Here is a 24,922-nt window from a genome sequence, read left to right on the forward strand (position 1 = left end):
ACCTGCAGGCTGCTCTCCCTTGGAGGGGTCCATACCCTCGTGTGGGTCACCCACAGCTGCAGTCCTTCATATGTACACCTTAAGGAGCGTGGAGTGTGTCCTAATACTGCATCACCAACCACCTCCTCAGCAACGTCCCCTACCATGCATCTCCTCCATTTCATTTCTCCAAATGCATCTCTTCACATTGTTCCTCATGAAGTCCCTTTTAGCATAAGCATATCTTTACTTTTGGGTGTCCTCTGTGAGCCTGCATGTCTCCTCCAGTCTCTGCTGCCACAGCTGCTACTGCCCTTTCTTGCATGAGTCTGAGCAGAGGAGCCATGTCTTGGGACACTGTTTCCATCTGTTGCTGAGCTGGCCCAAGGCCGTTCATGGCTGCCTCTTCCACAGGGCACCCTGCAGTCCATACTCCCAATTTCTGCCTTTTACTCCCAATACAGCTAATTGAAAATTGAAAAGCCAAATTTTTTGAACACATAAGCACTGCTCTTCAAAGCCATTATGTGACCTAAATGCATGACTGCAGGATCTCGGCCTAAACTGAGTATGCATGCATACCCTGTTCAACTTCCTTTCACCATCTCTGCAAACAAAAGACTTTAAAAATCAATTAAGCTGTCAAAGTGTAATAATTCATTTAAGTGTAATTCCTTGAATTAATTAATTTGTCAAAACTGAATACCTAGCATTGGTCTCCAACAACTCTTACAAACTGATACTTCTAGTGACATACTCCCACTCCTAAACTGTACCAAAACCATTATATTAAGCAGATGAAAAGACACAAACAAACCTTATAGACTCTGAAAATCACCCTTCTCTTTTTCTCCTTTTCTTTTTTTTTTTTAAAGGAACTCTTTTAAAGTCTTCTATTCTGAAATTTTATTTATTGAAATTATCCCAAAATGTTCTAGTTATCGGTGAAACATAACTTCAAAATTGAGAAAACTGGAAGGAATCTTTTTTTCATTGCTGCAATCCAGAAAAAAAAAAAAAAAAGGGAAAAAAGGTAGTCAAAAGCAATTGTACAAAAACAGTGCTACGCCTTATTTTTTGTTCTGCTAGAATTAGAAATCTTGTTGTCTAGAGCCAAAATCTTAAGAGCTAATGACTTCCTAGGAAAAATAAAATTCATAGAGCTTGGAAAACCCTCCAGAAGCCATTTAATTCATTCTCCCATCTTTAACACTTTCATTTCTCAAATTTTTCCATTGATAACTTTCCCTCTTTGCTGGACACTAAGAATGTCCTAAATCTTCTTCTCATATCTATTGTCTTTAAAATTACATATCATTTTCTGCCTTTAGCTTTCAGCTTTTGTCTCAATATGTTTTTCCTGTGCTCAGATGTAGTGTCAGTTTTAATTTCCCCCATTTCTTTCTAGAGCTCCAGGTCTTGAAAGAGCTCACAGTTCGACCAAGTCTTCTTGTATTCTCCATCTTTCTGATTCATGTCTTTTTTTTTTTTACGGACCACCTACTTTCTTCAATTCTTTTTTCTATTAGGTAAAACAAATTTCTTCTGAAGTATCTGAACTTGCTGAAGATTGCCTGCCAGAAATATGGAGATTTGGCTTTCCTGTTTTTCCCATCCACCTGTTTATGAACTTTAAATAACTATTCCCCAAGCTATTGTTCACTGTTATTTTCTCAACAGTTCCTCCGTATCACATATTCTAGTCATTTGCTGCACAATTCACTGGGCAGTTTTAAATTTACTTTGCCACCACGTTAGTGGTGATTCTGCTTTTTGCCATCAAGACGTATTATTCTCCCTTTCTCCTGCTTTAACTGTTATCTTTACATGTGGAACTTGCTCCTACAGCAGGATGCCTAAGGGGAGCCACACAGGGTCACTGCCTGGAGCCTCCTTTGTCTTTTTCTCCATGAACCTTTGGACCTGCTCCAGGCCATTCCCAGAGCTGCCATTAGAAGGAAGAGATGGAAAACTCCTGGCAGCCTCCAATAACATCTCAACATCAGGATCCTGGGAGGCAGCATACTTGCTGCTATATCAGGTCCAGACTACGGAGGGAAGTCTCCCATATGCTCAGGATGAAATAACCTGCAACCGCCTTGACCATGTTTTGTGTCCTCCTACAAACCTTGGTCCTGACCCTCACAGCCTTGGGCTGCACAGCTTTGTCTTGTTGCCCACAACATTTCTGAAATATAGAAAGTTTCTTGGTGGTTAACTTCTTTGTTGTCTCTATGACACCTGTACAGCATTTATGGGCCCAATTCTTTGCCTACAGGTGTGTAGAAATTCATAGATAACCAAAGAACTTTATTTTATCCTTGATCTCAATTGTCAGCTTCCTTGATTCATAATGTCTTCAATCAGATACAAAAAGTGAGAGGAAGGGAGAAAGAGGGAACCCACTCCTAGAAAGAAGGATGATAAGCCAATCTCTAGTACAGTGGTGTTACAAACCCCTTAAAACAGGACCTCTAAAGGATGTGGTGTTGACCCCTTAGCAGGCATGGTGCACTTTAGCATAATTACATCCTCTCTTTGTCCCAAAACCTAGGAAGATTTTTACGTTGTCTTTTTGAGATTGGAGTCATAAAATTAGGTCAGCTGTGGGCAATATATTCAGCTTGCTTTCATACACTGCAAGCCTTGTTAGCAGGGCCTCACAAAGCATCTCTTGAAAAAGGAATACAAGATGCTCTTTGTAAATAAAAGTTCATGAGTCTGAGTAATGAAGTCGTTTTCCAAAATTGCAGTGAATGATATTCTTTTTCACAAGCCGAGAAACTGAGAGGTGGGCTTGAGGAAAAGGATTTCAATGAAGCATGTTAGAGCAACCACTTCGCCCTATTAGCCCATGGCACAGCCAGCCTGCCTCCGTCCTCCTCCTCCTCCCGCCCACAGCCTCCCCTCCCCCAAGCCAAAAGAAAAGGTTTGTCGAGCGGCTTTTTAATAAATTTGGCACCTTCCTGCGTTCCACTGAATAAACTGGAGATGTTAAAAAATAAAAATAAAAAAACAGCTGTCACAAAAGCCCCTGCTTGGCGCAGAGGGGTCGATGGTGCCCAGGCGGGGTTGTGGGGGTGGCGCAGGGGGAGGAAAGGCTGACCTCACTTTCTGAACAGCAAAGTTTGAGTGGGAGGGTCTGGGCACGAAAGGTAAAAAGGGAACGATGTGAACATGTGAAGGAAGCCAGAGCACTGAGCACAGCGTCAGTCTGTATCCTGACAGGGGGAGATAAGGTGGCTGGGGAGCCAGCGGTGCTTTCCTGGAATACAATCTCCGTTTGACACTCTCTGCTTAAGCACTGCCCATCTGTATGTTATTGAGCTGGAGCCTCTGGGGAAAAAGAGGAGCCACAGGCACAGAGAGTGAAAGAGGGAGGCAGCAAAAGCGCTTTTCTTCCCTTCCTTTCTTTATTTTTTTTTCCCTTTTAAATAAGGATCTGGTTAGACTGCCTTGAAGTGCCACATCTGGAAACTGAACACTGAAAGTTAAAATAACTGAGGCACCACTAAGCCAAGGGGGGCTGATTGCAGAAGAGGGTAAACAATTACTAAGACGCTAGAAGACCACTGCTGGATGTGAGGGGAGGAAATGGCTTTGATCTCCGCCTGGCCCCTGGTTTTTCCAATATTATTCTTTTTGAGATGCTTCTCCTCCAGCACAGCCTCGAGCGCGGGAGGCGCCTTTCAGTTTGACATTGAAGGTAGCTCAGCGGTCAGCGTGCACGAAGCCACTGTTATCAGAGGGCAGCAGCAGGCAGTAGCTACTGGAAGCTGGGTGCCTTTTGCTGAGGTACAGTAACTGCGTTCTCTCTCTGGTGTCTGCACTTTCCTGCTTTCATCTGTCTGTGTTGAAGTTCCCATCTGGTTAACGTTAGCTTAATCATTCGATCCTTAAAGCGATACCGGAGATTTTTTTGCGGGGGGTCTGAGACACTGCATTTGGAGACTAGAGAGATACAGCTCAGGACTTCAAAATGTACACATGCCATGCCTGCTGCAAGCAGACAGCTGCTGTACTCTGCAGTGAGACCAGCTTAGCACGTCTCTGACTTTCCTGCCAACATAACTAAGCAGGCCTGTGCAAACAGACCTATTTTACAAGGGTTAATTGTCACAACACTTTTCTGCTTGCTCCGTGTACTGCATGGGATTTTAACTCACTTAAATTTCCAGAGTCTCTCTTTTGGGGGCAAACACCGTACTCGAGAGTTTTGTGCTTCTGTCTCTGAATGCCATCCACCTCCGAAATTTGAAGTTCTTTCTGGTGATGAGAGCAAGGATAATAAATCAAATGTGTGTTGGAAACTGCCTGCAGAGAAAACACCTGCAGAGATTTTAAGCCTTCCAAAAAGTATGAGGTTGGGATTAGTGACAAATGAAATTAGAGAGATCAGAGAAGTAATTTGACTGTGGAAAATTTTCCTGCAGTCCCTGTATTTGGGGATTGGTTGATACTTCTCATTCTATCATCTGGAATGAACTATTCAAAAATAAAGCTTTAGAAAACAATAAATTACTCCAGCATACTCTGAGAGGGGGAGACAGTAATGTCTCATGCGTGGGAGATGCAAAGTAGGAGGCAAATTGAGTTACATAAGGTCATGGGAAGAGAAGGAGTAGTTCTTGTAGCATAACATCCAAAAATGAGGTGCGATTAGCACAGACATGTCAGTATGACAATATCAAGATCTCAATCTCTTATACCAGAAGGCTAATCTCCCCCTCCCTCCCATCCCCCCGTACTCCAATTACCAGAACTAATAGCCATGGAAATAAATGTACAAGCCTTTCAGAGGGTCGAGGTTACCGCAGCACTGGCCAGAGCTCATCGCCACGCTGCTGTGCCTCCAAGCAGCTGCACAGCCTCCCAAAATGCCTGCCCACCCTGCGAGGGACTCTCTGAGAAACATGACCTGTGTGAGAAAATTGGAGACTAAACTCTGCTCTGCTCGGTGTAAGGGCTCTCAGGAGCCATCGGGGACTTGGACGGGCTCCATGCTGTGGGATGTACATCCCTTCTCCACCAGGCTGGGATCAGCCCCTGGGAGGCTGTGTTGCCACCTGTTGCTTACAAAATGGAAAGTGCCTGAATGAAAAGCCAGATTTAGGAGCCGAAGGGGTTTTGTAGCTGGATTCCACAGGATAACGGGCATAAGCGATTAATAGCCTTTCTCAATATGATTATGTGGTACATTGTTCCCAAAAGTCATGTTAATAGGCTTTACCTTAGGAAAGTGCTGTGGAATATACTGAACATTATAAAGGAATAACAGTTCCCATCACCCATCCCAGTCTTCCCTAAAGTTTCATTTGTACAGTCTGATCTTACAGGCCTACTAACTGGTGTTCCTTTCAGCAGTTTATTTCAGCCCCTGCAATGGCAACTTTTACACTCTGTTCAGATCCCATGTTACAAATGGATGCTGCTGCCTGCAGTAGTCATGCCAAGGTCCTCGACTGCAGGAAGTTATGGTTTCATGAGGAAGGAGCTCAGGGTCCCTTGCTACCTGCAGATGCATCCCATAATTTCATTTCAGGGCCCACCTCCACAGCAACTTCTTCTGAGGCCCAGTAGGATTCCCTCTAGGGGCAAGGCTGATGGCTCTCTAGCAGTGAGAACCTCCTACCCATCAATCTACGAGTTGGTAACGGCAGCTGGGGAACCTACCCTAAGCCCAGAGATTGACGTGGTGGCCAGAGAACGAATTTGGTAGTCTCTTGCCAGGAAGGAGCATTTTCTCCAGCCGTCAGAGACTTTCCCTCTCCTCAAGCCCACCATCCCTCACCCAGCCCTGGGAACAGGGCTTATCACAGCAGTTCTGAATTAGCCTTCTCCAAGCCCAAGTTCTTAACCCACAGCTCACAGCGAACCGCAGTATAAACTCCCTTACACAGCACGGCTTGATTCAGCTCCGTCGTCTAAATATTGACTCAGGCCCATAGCTCTCCCAAGCAGACAGAGGCTGTTAGTCATGTTGAATAGTGCCAAGTTATACAAGGGGGCTGGTTACTGAGGCAGAGCTGGAGAACTACACAGAGCTTTATGGTGGGCTGTGGTGCCACTCAACCGCAAAGCCAAATGTGCTGCTGTAAAGGCAGAGCACAGACCACGGCAGACAAAAAGTATGGTATTTCAGCATGTGGGGCAGGTGATGGACAGAACTGGACCCACACATTATTCTGCTCTTCATATCATCTTTAGAAATCTGTGAGGTCTATAATAGTACTGGTGGGAGTTTGCAAGCTGTAACTGGTGTGATCTTCTTAACTTCTGGTAAGAGTTCATAATTATGAACCTACTGAAGAACATGCAACCCCAGTTAATGTAAACAAGCATTTTAGTGTATATTTTTTAGTCTTCTACTTCTCTTCCTTTTCCATTTTTGGCAATCTTGAACTCAGAGGAAGTTGGAGAAGTGGTTTAAAATATTGAGAATTAATGCTAATATGGAGCTTTCCTGTGCCTTGGATTTGAATGAAAGTCTCTTTATGGCAGAAAAGAGACTGACTACATTTTCAATGCCATGCTAATATACTGTACCCCATCACAAAGTGGACTGTGAGTTTGAGTAGGACCTCAGGCAACATCCAATACCTTGGTGCCCTGGCTGTAAATCAATATGTAACTGGGATCCAGTACACATAATTTAGGCACATAACCTGTGCTTAGACTTTTTCATTTTGAATGAGGTATTGTATTCAAGTACAAGACCAAATTTCCCATATGATAATGGAGACACCATTTTTTTAAAATCCTATAATTCCTAGTGGTCTTCTCTGGAAGCCCTCAAAGGACCCTCTTCACCTGCAAGGGCTATGTCGGTTCTTACTTCAGGACTGTTTAAATTAACTTGACTAGATTCCACCCAATGAAATGTAATATTACCTGCATAATAAATACTAGTAACTGTCATCATGGAATAATGTATCTAGCTCTGTGCCTCTGTTTTAAGAAGAATGCTTATAGATTGATGAACATTATTCCAAAAAGTATCATGAGAAGGATTAAATTGCTAGGAATTTAAAGATAACTGAGAGATTCTAGAATTCAACCTGCTTATGTCAGAGGAAGATTAAGAAAAAAATTTGAATTAATTGTGTAAGCAACAAATTTTTAATGATAGGCTGGTTCGTCTAATGCATGAAAATGCAATCATATGCAGCAAGTGGAAATTGAAAGTGACTGTGTTCAGACTAAAGGTTAGTTGTAAATTTTAATTTTAAAGGTAATTAAGCAGTGAAGAATTTATCCAGTTGTGTTGGATTGTCTATCAAGAGGCAGAACAAGATGCAAAGCACTCTGTCAAGTACTCACTTTGCCCATGTGCTACTTAGGATGATTAAGTTCCTTGGCTTAGGAACACAATAAGGCAGGGGAGATGTTAGAGTGCTGCAGTCCTAATGTATATGGGGAGAAAATGAGAGGCAGTGAGCCCAAAGTGCCGGATCCAGTTCACCAGTGTAACCCAACTACAATTGGTGGTATTAAGTTAAAGATTGATTTTTCCAAATATGGACAGATTAAAATAATTTACAAGGAAGTTTCATCAGAGGTGGAACACAAAGATTTCAAACTGACAGTCCAACCACAAATGAAAGCAAACTATTGAGTGGCAAACATCTGAAATCTTTGTTTTCAAGTTCCACACATTAGCCTGGATAGGACAGAAGGAAAGGAAAGGAAAGGAAAGGAAAGGAAAGGAAAGGAAAGGAAAGGAAAGGAAAGGGGGCAGTGGGACACATCTAGTTTTGTTGAGGCACAGAGACAAGACAGAAAATCAGAGCTAACTTTTGAGAACAATTATATCCCACTGTCAAACACATGCCTTTAAAATAAAAGGCAGGTCATACATTACTGTTTGGATCTGAAGCCTGCCACTGTCAACATTTATGTTTGCAAATTCCACTGACATGATGATTTTAATTATATAGATGCAGATTTTGTTCCCCGGTAGGAGCAAAGCTGCTCATAAACAGTGGAAGAGTACAAAGTCTAAGGTGAGAGTAAACAGTGGGGCAAGACTTCAAATACTGGAGAACAAGGCAAATGTTTCCCTTTGATTCACATTGTGTAGTCACTAACTTTAATGTAAAATGAATGTAAGGTGATATCCAGATGAAGATTCATTTAATTCTGATGTAAATGACTACAGGAGGTTCAAGAAAATAGTGAAGAGAGACCAGTATAGGAGATCAGTTTAGGAAGGATTAATGGAAGAAAGAGAAAACACTCTGTGGAGACATTTGCCAAGTAAAATAAAAAGATGAACTGAAATTTCCTCTGTGGAAAGAAGGGAAGCAATTAGTGGGAAAGGAGGAAAACTAAAGCAAGAAGATGAAGGAGAGGAAAAAAAATAGAGTAAGAATGAGATAATCTAAAGTCTTAAGGCTAAAGAATATCTGAAGTAGTTGGAACAAGGCAGGAAGCCAATTCCCGTAGTGAAGGAAGGCATGATATTGTTGGATGGATGGAAGAGGAAAACTGTTTCCAGCATCAGTGTTTTTGGCTCAGGAGAAGGGCAGAGAGGCAGAAGAAGAGAAGTCCTTTAAAGGAAATGATTGTCATAGTCGAGGGAAGATATAGCTATCTACCATAAGAGACATAAATAAAGTTAACTGTTGGAGCTTGCACAATAAAATGACATGTTTAACAATCTTTTTTTTTTTTCCACCTGCCTTCTACCATAGTTGCTGATCTAAATTTTCAAAAGCTAGAAACGATATGTGAGGTGCTTTCTTTCTGGTTTTCTAAAGCAATAAGCAATAATGAGCCCAGGAACTGTGAAAATCTCACCTCTCTAAAATGGCTTACATTAAATATCTGAAACAGAGTGATCAAAAGTCTTAGCCTCTTGTTAACAAATGCTCAAGCTATCACCAAATTTCCTTCACCCCTTCCCCCATAAGGGCTGGAACAGGAGGTCCTGCAGACTGTTTAGAGAAAGCACAATTTGATCCTTACTTGTGGCATTAATCTCTTCAAAACAAACTAGTTCTAAAAGAAGCAGCAGAAGACCTAAAGCTGAGGTCTGAGCCAAAAAGGGTTTTAGCTTGACAGAAATCTTTGTATTCTTTTGAGCTAATAGGAACTGCATCTACCTTTAAAAAAGCAGATCTTTAAATGAATTCATTTCAGACCCATAGGGTTATGTTAGGTTAACTCCCATAATGGGCACTTTGGATTTCTAACTGCTGTTTTTTTTCTGGTGCAACAAGGTTATGTTCTGAGAAACGTCTATTAGCAGGGAGGAAGTTTTACTGCAGATGTTTGTGATTCCAGCTTAAGTTTCTCATCAAAGCTTTAATGAAAATCAGCTGCTAGGAGGAGAGCCGCCAGACCCCAAACCTTTTAAATCATAGGAAGCACAAGCGAATGGAACCAAAGGACAGGGTAGATGGATAGTGGGAAATGTTCTCCATTTCAAGAAGGTGCATAAAGCACCCACCAGAACAATGCTATTTAAACCCTGCTGTGGCAAGTTCCCACAAAGTTTTGGGCAAGTACCAGCAAAGTGCCCCAAAGCTCTTTCAGAGCTGTGAAAACCAATAAAAGGCATTTCATGCCCACTCTTATTCATGACATGGGAAGGAAGGAAAGAATTAAAAGTCCAGTTTTTCCAAGGGGCGCAAGAATAAGAAGCAATAAAATAATTAGTTTCTGAAGGAGAACATGTCCTGATTTAATCTGATAACAAATATCTACAATTTTAATTGCAGCTCTTAGTGTTCAAAAACTGTTCGCGAGGAAACGGGTCTAGTTTCTGAGTAATATATTATCAGCCACTGGTAATTTACAGTTTGCTTCTGGACTTAGATTTTCGAACACCCAAATATAGACACATTTGATTGTTATATATTTTAATTGGTTCTCTTGAACATTTGGATCTGATCCCAGCTCATTTTCAGACACTGACATGAGCTGGGGATGTTTGGGTTGTGCATCCTAATGCAAGATTCAACAATTGCTGAATAGTACTGTATACAAAGCTGTTAGAGCTCCACAGTTTTTGAAATCTAATTCTTTGTCATTAAATGATCTCAGAGAGGTTTTCCTAACTATCAGTCAGGAGACATACAATGTATACTTGACAATGCAAGCAGATATTGGCTAAATTGCAGTAAATGGGATCTGGTTTGTCATTCCTCTTTAGATTCATTATGCAATTCTTTAGATGTTTTTTTCCTTAAAATAAATACTTCAAAAATAATAGGATTCTTTTTTTTTTTTAAGACAAATCAACAAGAAACAGACAAAAAATCTACATTCAAGAACCACTAAGATACTAAATATGAGCCAAAGAATAACAGAGGCTAGTGAAAAAAAAATTGTAGAAATTACTATTCTGAGTTTACAAGATTCTAAAAAGAACTAAAACATTATATCTTAAGTTCTGACATAAGTAATCCAGAGAGCATGGGAAGAACTGGCACACCTGAATGCTAAATTGAAACACAATTTAATAATTAGTGAATAAAAAGAACCTACCTGCATGGACAACTTGCAATATGATCTGTAAAATATAGCCGCTTTTGCTAAGACTGTAAGGCTCTGACTGATTATTAAACTCTGTCTTCCCAACAAAAATGAATTAGAATGAATTTATTCAGCCTTTCACCATTGGTGTCAGGTGTAAGAAAATGCACAGGGAACCAGTATCTAAACCGGATCATTTCTGGGCTGTGTTTTAACCCTGTTACCACCCTGCGATGCATCTGCCCCAGCATATGGGGGGGGGGGGGGGGGGCAGAAAGAAAAAGCCAGCAGGGTAAAACACAGCATCACCTTCCCCCCTCCCCAGCTATTATTATTAGGCATATTACTATGCCTACAGTCTTGGGTGCCCTAGGAAAGCTATCACTGAGTGTTGGCAAGAACTGGGGAGCACCAGTGCCTGGCAGAGGTGCTCCTGGGAGAGGTGGGCAGGTGATGAAGGTCCAGACAATGCCTCAGAAGGGATTTGTGCACTTCAGTCACCCATGACCACCTCCCTCAGGTTTACCATAGCAGATTTAACATTGCAGTAGTACAAGTGCAGTAGTACATGTTTTAAGGACCATTTTTATTATTTTATCCCTTCAAAAATTTTGTGCCTATCTGGAAATCTCTCTGGGGCTGCTGTCATTTGACAATTGATTTTGTCCCCTTTATCTGGGGGACTCACGTGAACAAAGCAGGACTCATAAAGCACATTTATGTGAGTGTTTTATGGGGACAGGGCGGACAGTGGTTAATGGGGAAACAAAGCAAAATTATTTATCTATTTTCTTCCAAATCATTTTCCTTGAATAAACTAGGCATTTTGTTTGAAAGAAGAAAATCAAATAACAACATTTCCAGCTGCAGATTTTCTATTTGCAAGAATAAACATCTGTAACAGCAATATTTTTACTTAGGAGCTGTAGTAATAATTACATTAGAGTGGAGGATGGTGTTAATCTCCCATCCTTAGCCAGCCTGCAGGCACCTAAAACATTTTAGCCCTTCCCCTTTTTCAAGAAGAATGCCTTTTAAGCAGAGGCTTTGTCTTTCCCACTGTATATGGAAAAAATGACTACACACTTCTATGGAGAATGCCTAGCTGAGAAATGTTTATGTTGGATCCAACCCCATCTATGTTGCTGAATGGCATTTTGTTTTTCACTCAGACTGGGGAAGGGGTAACAGCCTGGAAACGTTTTCAGCACAGGAAATTTTTAATAGTTAAATACAATTACTTAGTTAAGGTAATAGATAATGTTGTTGCTCTACATAAAGCCATCTGGCTTTCAGCTTTTGCTTGTTTTTTCAGGAGTCACAGTTGCTCTGTCACAGTTACAACAGAGGCATGCACAAGCCCACTCAAGGAACATGAACACAGTGTCAGTGGGCACGGAGAGGATCTCCCTCTGATTTTTGCCTGTTCCCTATTCTCTTCTTTGCTTATTGGTTTGGGCATTACCCGTGGGCAACAACCCATATTGCCTCTCCCTCCAGCTCCAAGCTCCACAATGAAACAGGGAGAAATAGAAGTAACTTTTGTTCTGTATCCCCTCTGCCAACAGGATGCTACCTACAGTCAGAGCAACTGCCTTCAGTCTTGTTAGTTTTAGTTTTTGCCATCACTGAGCTTTTTGTCTAAAACTCTGGGAAGACAGTTTCTGTCAGCACAATAATCTGGTCTTTATTATCATCAAAAATAATATCTACTTTAGAAGCTCATGAGCTGATAACTCTTCAGGTGACACATATATATTCCCAATTGTCAGGGATAAGCCAGCAAGCAAAGTTTTCAAATAGTCAGTTATTAAGTTAGAGACTTGTCCTGTCTTCCTTAAAGAAAACATATTATTTTCTGTAAATTTTGAGGAAATCTAAACTCTTCTATATATATAAATGATGGAGATTTTATAGCCTTTCTTGTTTGGCTTGAAAATCAGACTAAATTCACTTATTAGACGTTTTCTTTAGCAGCTGCAGACTGGCCAGATATGGCGTGCATGTCTGCAGACCAGCCCTTGCACTGTGTTCTCAGGTGGGGACATCTTGAGGACACAGACAAAATGAATGATGCTGAGTTCCATGCAAAAGGGACAAGAGAAAGGACACTAGTAATAGAAAATAAGGCTCCATTTCTTTCATCATTCGCTGAACAGTTCATTTACTGAAAAACATTATGGATTCAAAATTAGTGTCACTGCTTTTTTTTTTTTTTTAATGTTTGAGGATTCAAATTGCTGAGGTTCATAAAAAGACACCACTGCAGTTTTAATGAGAATTTCATATAATTTACCTAAAAAACCCCATTATTAGATTCACTTGCCCAGTGAGGCCTTAATTTTCATTGAACCTATCATATGTTAGAATTTAATTTAAGATATGAGAATATCCAACAATGTTGGGGTTTTACTTTGGCTTTCAGCAAGAAATAATTTGCTTTTACATTTGCAAGCTAAATAAAATGGAAAGCTTTTTATTTTGTAATTCACATAATTGCTTTACTTTGTAATCTCGTTAAATGTAATTAGAATTTAGATACCTGTCAAGATAAGTGGATAAAAAAAGATTACCAGCATTATGCCCAAAACTCTTCATCAACTTCTGGTTAATTTCTGATTTGCAGCATCAGTGGAGCACTGGAAGAAATTCTTTCATTGGTAACAATGTCAGAAATTGAAGATAATGCAGGAATTTGCTGTACTACACCAGAGCATTCATTATAAAATCTATCATGAATATTGATTTGGAGACTAAGCAAAAAAATGGGTTCCTCTCAGAAATGTTTTTAATTTTCAAAATAAATTTGAAAGTTCAAAGAACTAATTTGTATGAGGTTTTTGAAATGGCAAATACAATAGACTGGGTTTTTGCATGAAGTTATCTAACAGCTGTAGTGTCCTATTAAAAGGGGCAATTAACTGCTAGGCTATGATGTCACACACCAAATTATTTTCTCCAATAATAATAGTTAGAATGTGACCTTTCTAGTTCAGAATAATTTGATACTGTGGACCAGAGGTAATGAAAGCTTATAGAAATTAAAAATAGTGCCTGGAGGCCTCAGGGGAAGCTGGTGAGCAATCTTGTTTGTTTTTAATTCTCTAGGATTGTAAGGCTTCAAAGCTCAGATAAATTTAGCAAAAGTCAACAGAGAAGAAATAAAATTGCAGAGCAGATGTCTGCTTTTGTCTACACGTTAGAAAGTCATGCAGTGTAGAGCAGGATTTCTGTCCATCTCTCTTTACACTGAGTTTAATGATAGAATATGTCTGGCCAATGGGTTTGGCCAATTGGTTGGTTACTAACTTCTGAGAGCCTCATTCTGCAGAGAAAGACCAAGATCCCTCTGAAATGTCACTACATATGGATTTATAGGTTCAAGCACAAAGACAGTGAAGTGAAGAATACAGAAATTCCTTAAATGTCTTAAAAGCTCTCCTATAAAGTTAATTGCAATTTTTCTTGTGAAATTTTAACACAAATAATTTCTCTTTCTCCCTACTCCATTTGACTAATCCTTTTCGTATATCTGGTATGCTCTGGCAGTAAATCCTTGCAGGTCACTCATAAAAGTTGCCCTCAAATACCAGAGTGTGGTCTATCCCTTGCAAAGGATGGAGACAAAAAATGGGAAAGAAAGACGGCACAATGCCAAGCAGTGCCATCTAAGTAAGCAAATAATTTTGAAGCATGATTGTTTAGTTGGAAACCAAAAACATTCTTTCATTGAAGGATTAAAAAGACTGGAAGTCTTTGTACTGGCAACCGCTTTACATTCTCTGCAGGTATTGGAAACAAGTCATCACCATGTAACTGTCTGCCCATGAGGGGATATTTGTTGTTCCTAGTGGTTCTGACCAGTTTTCTTAAAAGAAGTGACTTGTTTTACTATCATGGATTACATTGGGTACACAGAGGTTCTTAATTTTGTGAAAACTAGAGCTAATGGAAGTTCTGCAGACCATTTTCTTTCGTTTTACCATCCTGGGATTGACACCAGCTCAAGGAAGCATGAAACTCTGTAATACATTTACCAGTTGTGCATATTGTGCAAAAACAGAAAAGCTTACCTTGATCCAACAAATGAGGTGCACCCCGGAAGAGAATTAAAAAACATCCTGAAACCATGAGTGCAAATAGTAATAATTCATATTATTGAAATATAGCTATTATGTAGTTATTCCATCAGAATAAAACAAAGCCCTTTCCAAAGAGGACTGTTGTCATTGTTCCATTTCACAGATGGAAAAAATGAAAGAAAGACTGATGTGAATGATCACACAAGAGATGAGCAGAATAATGTGTATTCCTGGGTCTCAATGTCTTTATGAACATAGTTAGGAACAATGGAGTCCATGCACCAAAACAAGGTGACAAGTTTCTCAACTGTTCGGAGAGAAGCAGTATTTTTGCCTTGTGTTAATTTCAGACTTAATATAATGAAACTATCACTGTGAAGGTATTAGTAGACTAGAGGTGGAGGGCATGTCATGAAGTGGATGAGTGACTAGAACCAGGTGCAGGGAAATGCCAAGCGGGGAAGAGGAATAAGAGGATGAATGGAAATCCGGACCAGAAGGACATCAGCAGAGAACAAGGTAGCAGCAGAAGGGCTGTGGGAACTGATGGGGGCCAAATGGAGATCCACAACCCATCAACGTAATGTTCTGATGTACCATTAATAGAAACAGACCAAGAAAAGTAAAGAGGCCTCCCCCAAGAAGGGCCAATGAGAGACCATTTCATCTGGTTGGCATTTACTGTAAGACTGTTTAAGTGACATTCAAGCCTCATTGCCAACAAGAGAGATACATAATACAGACAGAACTAAAAGGTATCCTATAAATAAAAACTAGAGTGAATGTGTGCTATAAATATAAACTAAGGAGCCATGGATTTAATGAATGTCTCACTATAAATAAACAGACCTACTGGAAAACGCTGTCTGCAGCAAACCCCTCAAAGCTACAAGTAATCACCAAGCTTTTGAGGAAACTTGAAGCTACACAATTCTATCCATAAGAATATTCTTTCTTCTTTTGCAAATTGAAATCTGTCCAAATTTGGGGGACCTGAGAGCTAGAAGAAATTGAGAAACAAATGATTTGTTGCTATATAGATATGAATGTAAAAAAGCCACAGGACAATGAATGATGGTTAGGAGAATACTATAACCGTCATCAAATACTTTTATATAAAGAGCTCAATGATACCTTCTAGAAATATTTTCTCTGTCCTGCCCTCAAAAATCTGAACAAAATAAAGCAGAGAAAATTTAGACAAATTTTACCCCAAGTCACACAGTTCACATAGGATTCAATTCCATCATATCCATTGTGTACATGGCCTACACATAGTTACATCAAATTTAGTTGTAAAGATGGATCCTTTCAGCAGGCTAGAGGAGTAACAAAAATGAAAAAGTTTAAATACAGTTATCTGATACTTCGACCATTTTCAGCTACTGAGAGGTAGAGACCATCCTCTCAAGCTTATCCTGTAGAAGCTGTTACAGGAGAAAATTTATCAGTTTTGTTCTGCATTTCTTGATTTCACACTGTCAGTTATCTTGTGAACAGTCTAATATTCGTGCGCAGAGCAGAAGGGTGTAAAAGTTGTGAGGAAGAGGAACGGTGACAATAATAAATAATGTTAAAAGTACCAAATAATATTAAAAGTACTGTTTTCATGAAGCTATCACTGACTGCCCTGCCCTTTCAGAAAAGAGGAATCAGGAGTCTGATCATACAGAGGTGTTTGGCAGCATCTGTTGCTGGGTTCAGTGATATATATATATATCCAACTTATGAAGTCCAGCAAGACAGTCTTTTGTGGTTAACTAGGCAAAACGGGAAAGACAGATTACCTGATGATACACACTGTTCAGATAACTTCCGTGAGTTACTTACCTGTAAAATGCGTATTGTCTCCTGGGGACAGAAAAAGACAGCATAGTTCTGTTTTGTATCAGTCAAATTCATCCCAAAACTTAGTTAACTGTATTTTCAGCTGTAGGGGATATTTGGTAAAAAATGTTTCCAACATACGAAGCAAGAGCTGGTGAGCCAGTGCCAGTGAATTCCCCACCCACAAGAGTGGAAAAGTCTGAGCTGAGATACACTGGAGTATCACACATTGCTTGGTTGGGCAGAATACCAGCTGGGTAAGACATAAGATGGGGATAAAAGTTTTTGGCAATTAATGCCCTGCAAGAAACAGGGCTCCATCTCAATAACTTAAAGAATTGTCTGTGTAGACGATTTAAAAGAGCATTAACTTATAAACATCCTATTAATCTGGTAAATGCAACCTCAGATTGGCCCAGCACAGATGTCTATTTGTAAAAGACAGAAATGCATGCAGACTTTTCTGTCTGCTAATCCTACGCAGCAAGCACAGTCTGTAAGTTTTCTAGTGACCTTGCAGGTCCATCTAGTGACTCTGAGACCAAGGCAGCAGTGAGCATGGCTGAGTCAACACCAGGATCCTGCAGAGCAAATATAGCTGTACCTTTTCCCAACAGTTAACCCTTGCCCATCCCCATGTACTCACACAGAGTTGAAACCCTCTCCAGCCACAAGACACTCCTAAAAACTATGCATGCAGAATGCTTGAACCAAAATATAGCATTCAGTGGCTAAGCACCTTGCCTGTGATCCGTAAAAGTGCATGGTAGCTGTGTAAGAGGACAAAAAGCCCAGAGATCCTGAGAGCTTTGCTCACCAGTAGCATATGTTGACACCGAGCTGCAGTTGCACACATTGTATACAGTACAACTGTCAGATTTTGGTTTTTGGCAACAAATGGAAAGGGATTTCTCCTGCAGGTCACTAAAGGCAGGAAGGTCAGGACAGTGGGGCACAGTGTTATTGCAGCTCTTTTTTTTTGCATGAAGTTTCCCAGCAGACTGAAGAAGAACTAAATCTTTGTGTCTACACTCATGAATAACATGTCTTTGACCTGAGGAATTTGAAATGTCTGTTATTCTGCTCCCAGGGAACAAGGAATGGTCAAATGTCCATCAGCCTGCAATTTGCAGTCTGGATTTTTAAAAGTCCACGTTTAAAAGTACTGGACATCAATTATGCTTTGATCTGAGAAGCAGATGTAGAAGTCATGTTGGTGCCCTCAGTACTTCCTTGCTGAATGAAACACCATAAGTAGACTCTCATATCTGTATGAGGTAAAAAAGAGTGCTTTGTAGTTAATGCTTTCTAAACATGATAAGCTGTACAATTTGTGCCTACCCAGAGTGGTTTAGAGCTAGGATCTCCAGGGGTCAAACCCTTTGTTTACCTACATCCCAGTCTGGCCAAGCAGTATTTTTATTGCAGTAAGACGTGTGCCTTTTGGAGGGAGCCAGAAGCTGTTCTTAGAATGGGGTCATGCTTCAAGGAGCTGCCAGCCACAAGCTCCGCAGATTGTCCAAGTCACTCACAACAATTTAGAATTCTTCTTCCCAGATGCATCCAAAATGTTCAATTGAGGCTTGAGCTGGGAATGAATGTGACAGCCTTCACATGATGCCAGGGATCAGTTTTGCTCTCTGTAAAATGGGATAATCTTGTATCTCACAGCCATGTCTTAGAACAAAAGTCCCTGTTTGCAGTGAGCACGGAGTATCTCAGATGACAATACAAACTCTTAATAATAATTGCTTACAGATTTCTTTCTTAAATATGTTCAATGTTCTCCAAAGCCATCCAGTTGAGATGGGACAGAGTTACTAGCAGCAATAAGAACAATTCCCAGATACCAAATGTCTGGGGGTATTTTAAAGCTCTTCCTAAAAATTCTAGATTTACCAAAGGTGTTAGCATATATTTTATTTGCAGATTTTTGAATGCACAAGTATTCAATGGAGAAGGTAGCACCAGGGCAGGGTAATATAACAGAGCTCCCTTTGAAAGCTAATAGTAAATATCAGAAGAGAGACAACCTTGATGAAGGGAAACATCCCAAGATCATACTCTGAACTGGCCAGAATCAAGCAAACTCAAATGTAGCAAAAGAATTGCTTGGGTGATTCCGTCTATACACCAGAGCTAGCTTTGCAAGTCTCCCTTCGCAGTCAGGAGCGAACAGGCGCAGCTGACCTACTTTAGACACATTTTCATGTAAAAGGAATTAAAACACACAAAGGAAGTCTAGCTGGCTTCTTCCCATGTGGACATCTCCAAACTGCTGACTCCTGGCCTGCTGTGGTTTGGGCTTCCTAATCACGCAGTCCTGCTGCTCAGCTGTGAAGGTTTCTGGCCAGGACGGCCCTACACTTACACAGCCACAGCTGTACTAGCACAGAAATGCACGTGGGGCAAGGAGGTCCTCCGAGGATCAGCCTGGGCCTGTCTTCATTGCTGACATAGACAAGCCAGGTGGGACCTGCTGAATGCTGAAAATTTGGCTTAGCTAGGGATTGAGCATTTCTGAGCAGGAAGATTCTATTGTAGGTGACAAAGACCAGGAATCTCTTTAGAAAAGAGTCCTACCTATTCTGAAGAAACCAGAGAAACTTGGAATAGCATCAAATCAAGTGTACAGTAGAGGACTACTTTCTCAGAACTGTTTGTGTAATTCTCTGATTTCAAAAAAAATAATTAAAGAAATAAAAGTACCAGAAGATATTCAAACAGGAAAACGTCTTTATTTTTAGGAAGGGCAGTAGGCTATTTATCTCAAGTTGGCCTAAGCAAACAATCTTCAAAAAGGCTCCAGTACTGTGGCTGCCAATTCTAAATAAAAAAAAAAAAAAAAGGGTATATAAAATAAACAAAAGCAAGCATGTTTGGGTTGGGTTGAGAAATGTCCCCAGAGAGCAGATGGATATTGTTTCCATGGCAATGCCATGTATTTTTGTACTTTTTCTACAGCAGATTGGTCTCTATTAAATACAGACCCACAGATTTTAAAATGGGTGAAGGATATTTAGAGTATTTATTCACCCCTGTATAGCTGAAGATACAGAGTTTCACAGAATCAGTGTTATGTTGAATCCTAAACTTCTGTTTAGCTAAACCCTACTATCCAGAAAAAAACATTACCTCTTGATGTGACGCTGTCAAGAATGGAAGAATCCCTCACTCTGCTCAATTTGTCTGATTCTTTTCATCAATGCAATGAAAATGTGCTTTATTTACTCGCATCTCTGATTCTGACAGGTTTCAATAGATGATGCTATGCCTGTATCTCCTTATATCACAGGAGTAACATTTTTCTCTTTTCTTTTCCCTAGGCTCTGGGGCAAAGCTTGATAATGTTGAAGTAGCTTCTCTTCTCTTCTCATGCTACAATCATTTGTCTAGCCTCTTGACATATGAAGAAGTAATGTGAGGGGTTGTGAGAAACAAAAAAAAAGTGCATTTTTGCCTCATGGAATAAAAAAATCACTGTTGTACATAAAATACGAGTGTTTATGACAAAGGATTGAAATTGTATTTTCATAAGTCTATGATATTAGTTAATTAAGGTAATTTTAATTTCATCACAGGCCTGTGAGTTTATACAATTTAAATGTGACCAGGCTGCATTCACTTTCACTACCCTGAATTGACTTTTAAAGTGAAAATCTACTAACACCACAGTGTTTTATCCTTGCCTTCAGGTCTGAACATTCATGCAGCCTACAGAGGATCCTTCTCAGACCTGGAAAGCAGCATGCCTTTTAACTCTATCCCTAGTAGCAAAACGAGTAACACTCCTGGCCGGTTAAAACCAAGTCTCAGGCAACACTAGACCTAGCAGTGACTTGGCAGCTGATGTGACAATATGTGACTGCTACTTTGAGTGCTGTTCTTCAGCTTCAGTGCCCCCAGTGAACCATCTGTATCCTCTTTTACAATGGTCCTGGAGGCATGCACCATCTTTTGCTTCGGGTTTTGTTCTGGGTCAAATGCAAGGAGGCCCCTGGTCCAACACTCGAAGTCATGAGTATGAGGAATATAACAAGGGCTGAAATTGCTTAACGTAGATCATTTAACCCTGAACCCACCTCCCTCTGTGTACCCCAGCACTCAAGAAAAAGTTCTGGAATTAACACTGGTGAGGATCCAAGGAGCCTTTTACTGCAGAAGAGAGACCCTTTGTGCTTTTATATGGTCACAGGAAAGTCACAAGTTCCAGTACTAACTAAAGAGACATGACATGTTTTCTTACCTTTGATGCAGAGTCAATAGCTACATCTGAATTACTGAATAAAAAGCAGTCTGGGGACCTCCTAGTCGAGTAGCATAACACAGCACATGTCCACGTGCTTAAACCCTCTCTGTGCTTGCCCAGAAAAGAGCAGTCCCAGACATGTTGCCTCATGGGAACATGTCCTAAGAGATGCCATGCTCTGAGCTGTGCCTGGACATTGTCAGGAAAAAAGCAATCTGTCAAAGAGCAAAATCAAGGCAGAAAATGAACCAGCAGTCAGCACGGATATTCATAAGCCACTGTCTGAAACTATGCCTTGCCCTTTCTTTAGTTGGCTGAGGCAGACGTAACCGCAGAGAACACTCTGTGCATATTTACCAGCACAGCACTCTTTTGGGAAAAGCAAGGCAGAAGAGACAGGGTCACAACAAGCACGCCTACCCCAGTGTGGCTAGCTGGCAGTGTGGAAGCAATGGGGACCTAGTACTGCCCTCGGCTGCTCAGGTGCAGATCAAGAGCAGCTGCAACCAACCAAATTGGTGGAACTGCTTCAATATAAATGGGAGCAAGCTCATAACCCTGTGTATCTAGACTGCCTTCTGTCTTCAGTCCCATCTTGCACCCATACCATCAGAAGGGTCTAAAGCAACAGTGCATGACTAGAGACTCCACAGCACTTGCAACACTGCAGCTGGTTCTTGTTTTTAAGAAATGTAATAATGAAAGCCAGGTGCAAGGGGGGGAGAAAATTAAATGCACTATGGGTATAAAAGATTTTCAAGAGCTCAGCAACATCCACATTAGATTGGACTTTTCAGCTTCAACTGGAATAAACATTGTTCCCTTGGGGAAAAAAAGAAATATATATATATATATATACGCACATAATAATTACAAGGATGTAATTGCTAATGCAGACCTAGCATTTTGGCCTACTGATTGTCTTCAGCATTCAGAAACAGACACTAGATGGATATGTTCCTCACTCAATTTTCTACATAACAATTTTTTGGGGAGGATATTTCCATTTTGTTCCAGAGCTGTTTGTGCTTTGTATGCAATTATTTTGTGCTCCCAGAACATTCAGCCATTGAATCCCTCAATTAGCTCAACACTCTAACACTTCTTTTTATAAATATGATGTTGGCTCACGCCCTGGAACAACTAACAGATCACTCCATTATCACTAGTAGGGCAAGGAGCAGCAAAAATATATCAGAATAATTGAGAATGCCTGAGAAAATTTCTGAACCCCAAGCAAACAACTGTATCCAATTTTCCTCCCATTCCCATCTCCCTCATAGCATTGATTGTTAATACCTCATTTCTGGTTTAAATTGATGCAACCCAGGGTTTAAAATAGTACATTAAAATAGTGAGCATGAGCACCTTCCAAGCTGTTGTGATGAACTGAGGAGTTATAGGGAGATAATATTGCCAGAAGTTAGCCAGGTGACTTAGGAGCCTACCTCTCATTCTCAAGAGGGGGTCTGACAGCCACAACAGCAGACACACCCCAGACTAAGGTAGATGTCTCAAGGGGCTGGGAAGTGTATCTGCTGAGAGTAGGGGGTAAGCTGGTTCCCAGCAGGCTCCAGTGGCAGCCATGCAAATCTGGCCATATAGCTGGAACCACTGATGCTGGGCTGAACTACACCTAACTTGCTACTCTTGTGAGTGAACTAGATAAAAGCTTGCTTGTGACTGCAGTATAGACATACCCTTTGCTGAAGTTTATAGGATATTAGATTTATGGCCACCTGAAGCATATGCACAGACACCTTTGCATATACTCATACATTTCCATTGTCCATATTCATCATCATATGTGAAAAAGGATTTTGCTTAGACCTGCAAAACCAAGAAAGCTTTTGGACAGACACTAGTGGACCAGCTAGGACCACCCACCAGCTGAAGGGCATAGGAGAACATAACATGCCTTAGAACTGTATGGGTGGAGAGAAATATTGCCAAGAAAGACACTGGGAAACGAATCTGTTTTCAATTTAGAAAATAATTGTCTGCCTTCCACAGTGTGTGGCGTAATCATTCAGCTGAAATCCTTAGTCTAGTGGGAGCCAGACCTACAGTTCTGTGTTAAGACTAAACAACTGAAACAAGCAGTGCAAACAGATAGTATTTCTGATGTCCCAAAGTGGATATGGATGAAGGCTTTTCCTCCGAGGAGCTATTATCTAAGAAAGTGTTTCCAAAGCAAACCGGATAAAAAATGGTGTGTAAGAATCTTAAAGGCAACTGAGTTTTCCATTTATGTTCATCTCAGCTCCTCAGAGCTCTCTGGGATAAGATTGGATTAGTGATTCATTTGTAAGCCTGTTTTTTAAAGCTTGTTGTTAGTCATCTCATAAGATATGTTATTTCCTAAATGAGCAGCTCATCCAACTGGATAAAAGCATCTATCCACCCTTGAGAGTGGAAACTCTCACAGAGATGAACCTCGGGATTGCTGGCTTTTGCTGCCCAGTGTCCCACAACTGTATCTGTAGCACAACGCAGGCATACGAGCTCAGGTCCCAGAAGCAATGGAGCTAAGTCCACTAGCCCCAGCCACCAGCAGGCCAGTGAGCAGTGCCACTCACAGGCTAGCTTTTGCAGCCAGTGGACGTAACACTGAGCAGCACTGAATGAATATTGTAGTCTTGTTGTTCTTGTCATAGCTCAGAGTGGGCGTGCAAAGGCCCAGTGCAGAAAAGAAATCACCCTTTATTTCATGGCAACCTAGGAAGATGAGGAAGAGGAAGATTCAGAGGAAATCCAATCCTGATTAGAGCAGTATAATAAATAATAAGTGTCATACCTCGTGCAAATGCAAATTATGTAAGATCATGACCTTCTGATTTGCTTGAATTTCCTACTCTTTTCAAGAGCAAGTGACCTCAGAACACAGAAAGCATTGTGTAGTCAGCTACAAAAGATATTTCAGGAGAGCCAAGTATACCTCAGGCTCTGACGATTATATCTCTTTAAGTGCTAGCAAAAAGAGGGTGTGGTAAATAATTTCTGAAGATCTGAATGATACGCTAGGGCCTTCACAGAAGCTCTGCAACAACGCTGCAAGAGTTATGCAAGAGTAAGAGCTTTAAGATCCAAAAGTTCATGAGTCTGCGTGGATCTAACATCATCTGTGTGATGCAGGGAGACTGCTACACAGGGTGAGCAGGCACTGCCTGAGCAGCAGAGGTTGCTCCTGAGATCAGCTTCTTCATGTCTCACCAACTTTGCACTAGGGTGGAAGTTCCTCAGTGGAGAACAAGTTACACATAATAGATACAAAAGCAATCCTCTTTCATTTTATTTTTGTCTTTAAGTAAAAGCAATTCTTTTCCTATGAATGTACCTTCTTTACTGAATAATGATCAGTAACTGCTAGTTAACCCATCCTCTAACACAAAATGCAGTAGGAACCTGGCAGCCCACCCCCCAACCCCACACTGCAGGCACCCAATGCTGATCAGGGGCAGCACACAGGCAGGGGTGCTGGCAGCTTAAACATCGTGAGGCAAAAAGCAAGCACCAGGGCAGGGAGCATAAGAACAGACCGGAGTTCAGCAGTGTGTGCGTAGTCTGCTGCGGTAGGGTTGTGGAGTGTGCTCGTGGGAGACCTGACGGTTGTAGTTCTCGCTTTCCCCCGCCTCGTGCTTTCCCCTGCCAAACCTAACTCTCAGAATACACAGGCATAGGAAATACTTTATTTTTATTTTCTTGTTGCAGGGATGCCAAGAAGGATTTTACCGTACCAGCTCAGGAAAATGCTCTCCTTGCAACTGTAATGGCAATTCAAACAGATGCCTTGATGGATCGGGAATCTGTGTGGTAAGGAATTCCTCGGCCACTCCCTCATAGAATGACAGCACTAGTTTTTGTATCTTTTTTCTGATAACATGAACCTTTTCGCCTTCTTTTTGCTCTTGCATGAGGCTTCACATGAAAGAAATATTTCCCAGGCAAACCCAAGAAACTGTGGGCCACGGTCTGACTCTACTATTAACACCAATGCCAACAATGCTCAGTTTCAATATAAAGCAAAAACTTCAGCTTTTTGCTGAAGGTCAGGGCCAAGATCAAAACAACAATGAGATTATCATAGCCAAATTTCATTCTCACTTAAATTATCTCTGCAGATTCAAAACACTTTTTGCATGCAGTATTTGTGAGAGTCAGTATGCTGGGGAAAATTTTTAGTCCATTAGAAGTGTGGAAAGAGTTTTGTGTCCCCCCAGAGAAAAATGCATAAATTCAAACACATTTCATTCTCCCTCAATGAATACATTGCTGTATATCATATAAACAATTTACAATGGTGAGT

General features: G+C 40.8%; 1 protein-coding gene across 1 annotated transcript in view; it reads left to right on the forward strand.

Annotated features, from left to right (window-relative positions):
- The first annotated feature begins 3,140 nt into the window (after nucleotides 1–3,140).
- The window catches only part of LAMA4 (laminin subunit alpha 4), a 98,684-nt gene continuing 76,902 nt past the window's right edge, over nucleotides 3,141–24,922 (forward strand). Inside the window, exons 1-2 of the mRNA XM_080586850.1 lie at nucleotides 3,141–3,774; nucleotides 24,328–24,429. Coding sequence (XP_080442976.1) covers nucleotides 3,574–3,774; nucleotides 24,328–24,429 — 303 coding nt within the window. The 5' untranslated portion in view covers nucleotides 3,141–3,573. The remainder of the gene's footprint in view (nucleotides 3,775–24,327; nucleotides 24,430–24,922) is intronic.

Source organism: Anser brachyrhynchus (genome assembly GCF_964034855.1).
Source record: "Anser brachyrhynchus genome assembly, chromosome: 3".
Classification (NCBI taxonomy): Eukaryota; Metazoa; Chordata; class Aves; order Anseriformes; family Anatidae; genus Anser; species Anser brachyrhynchus.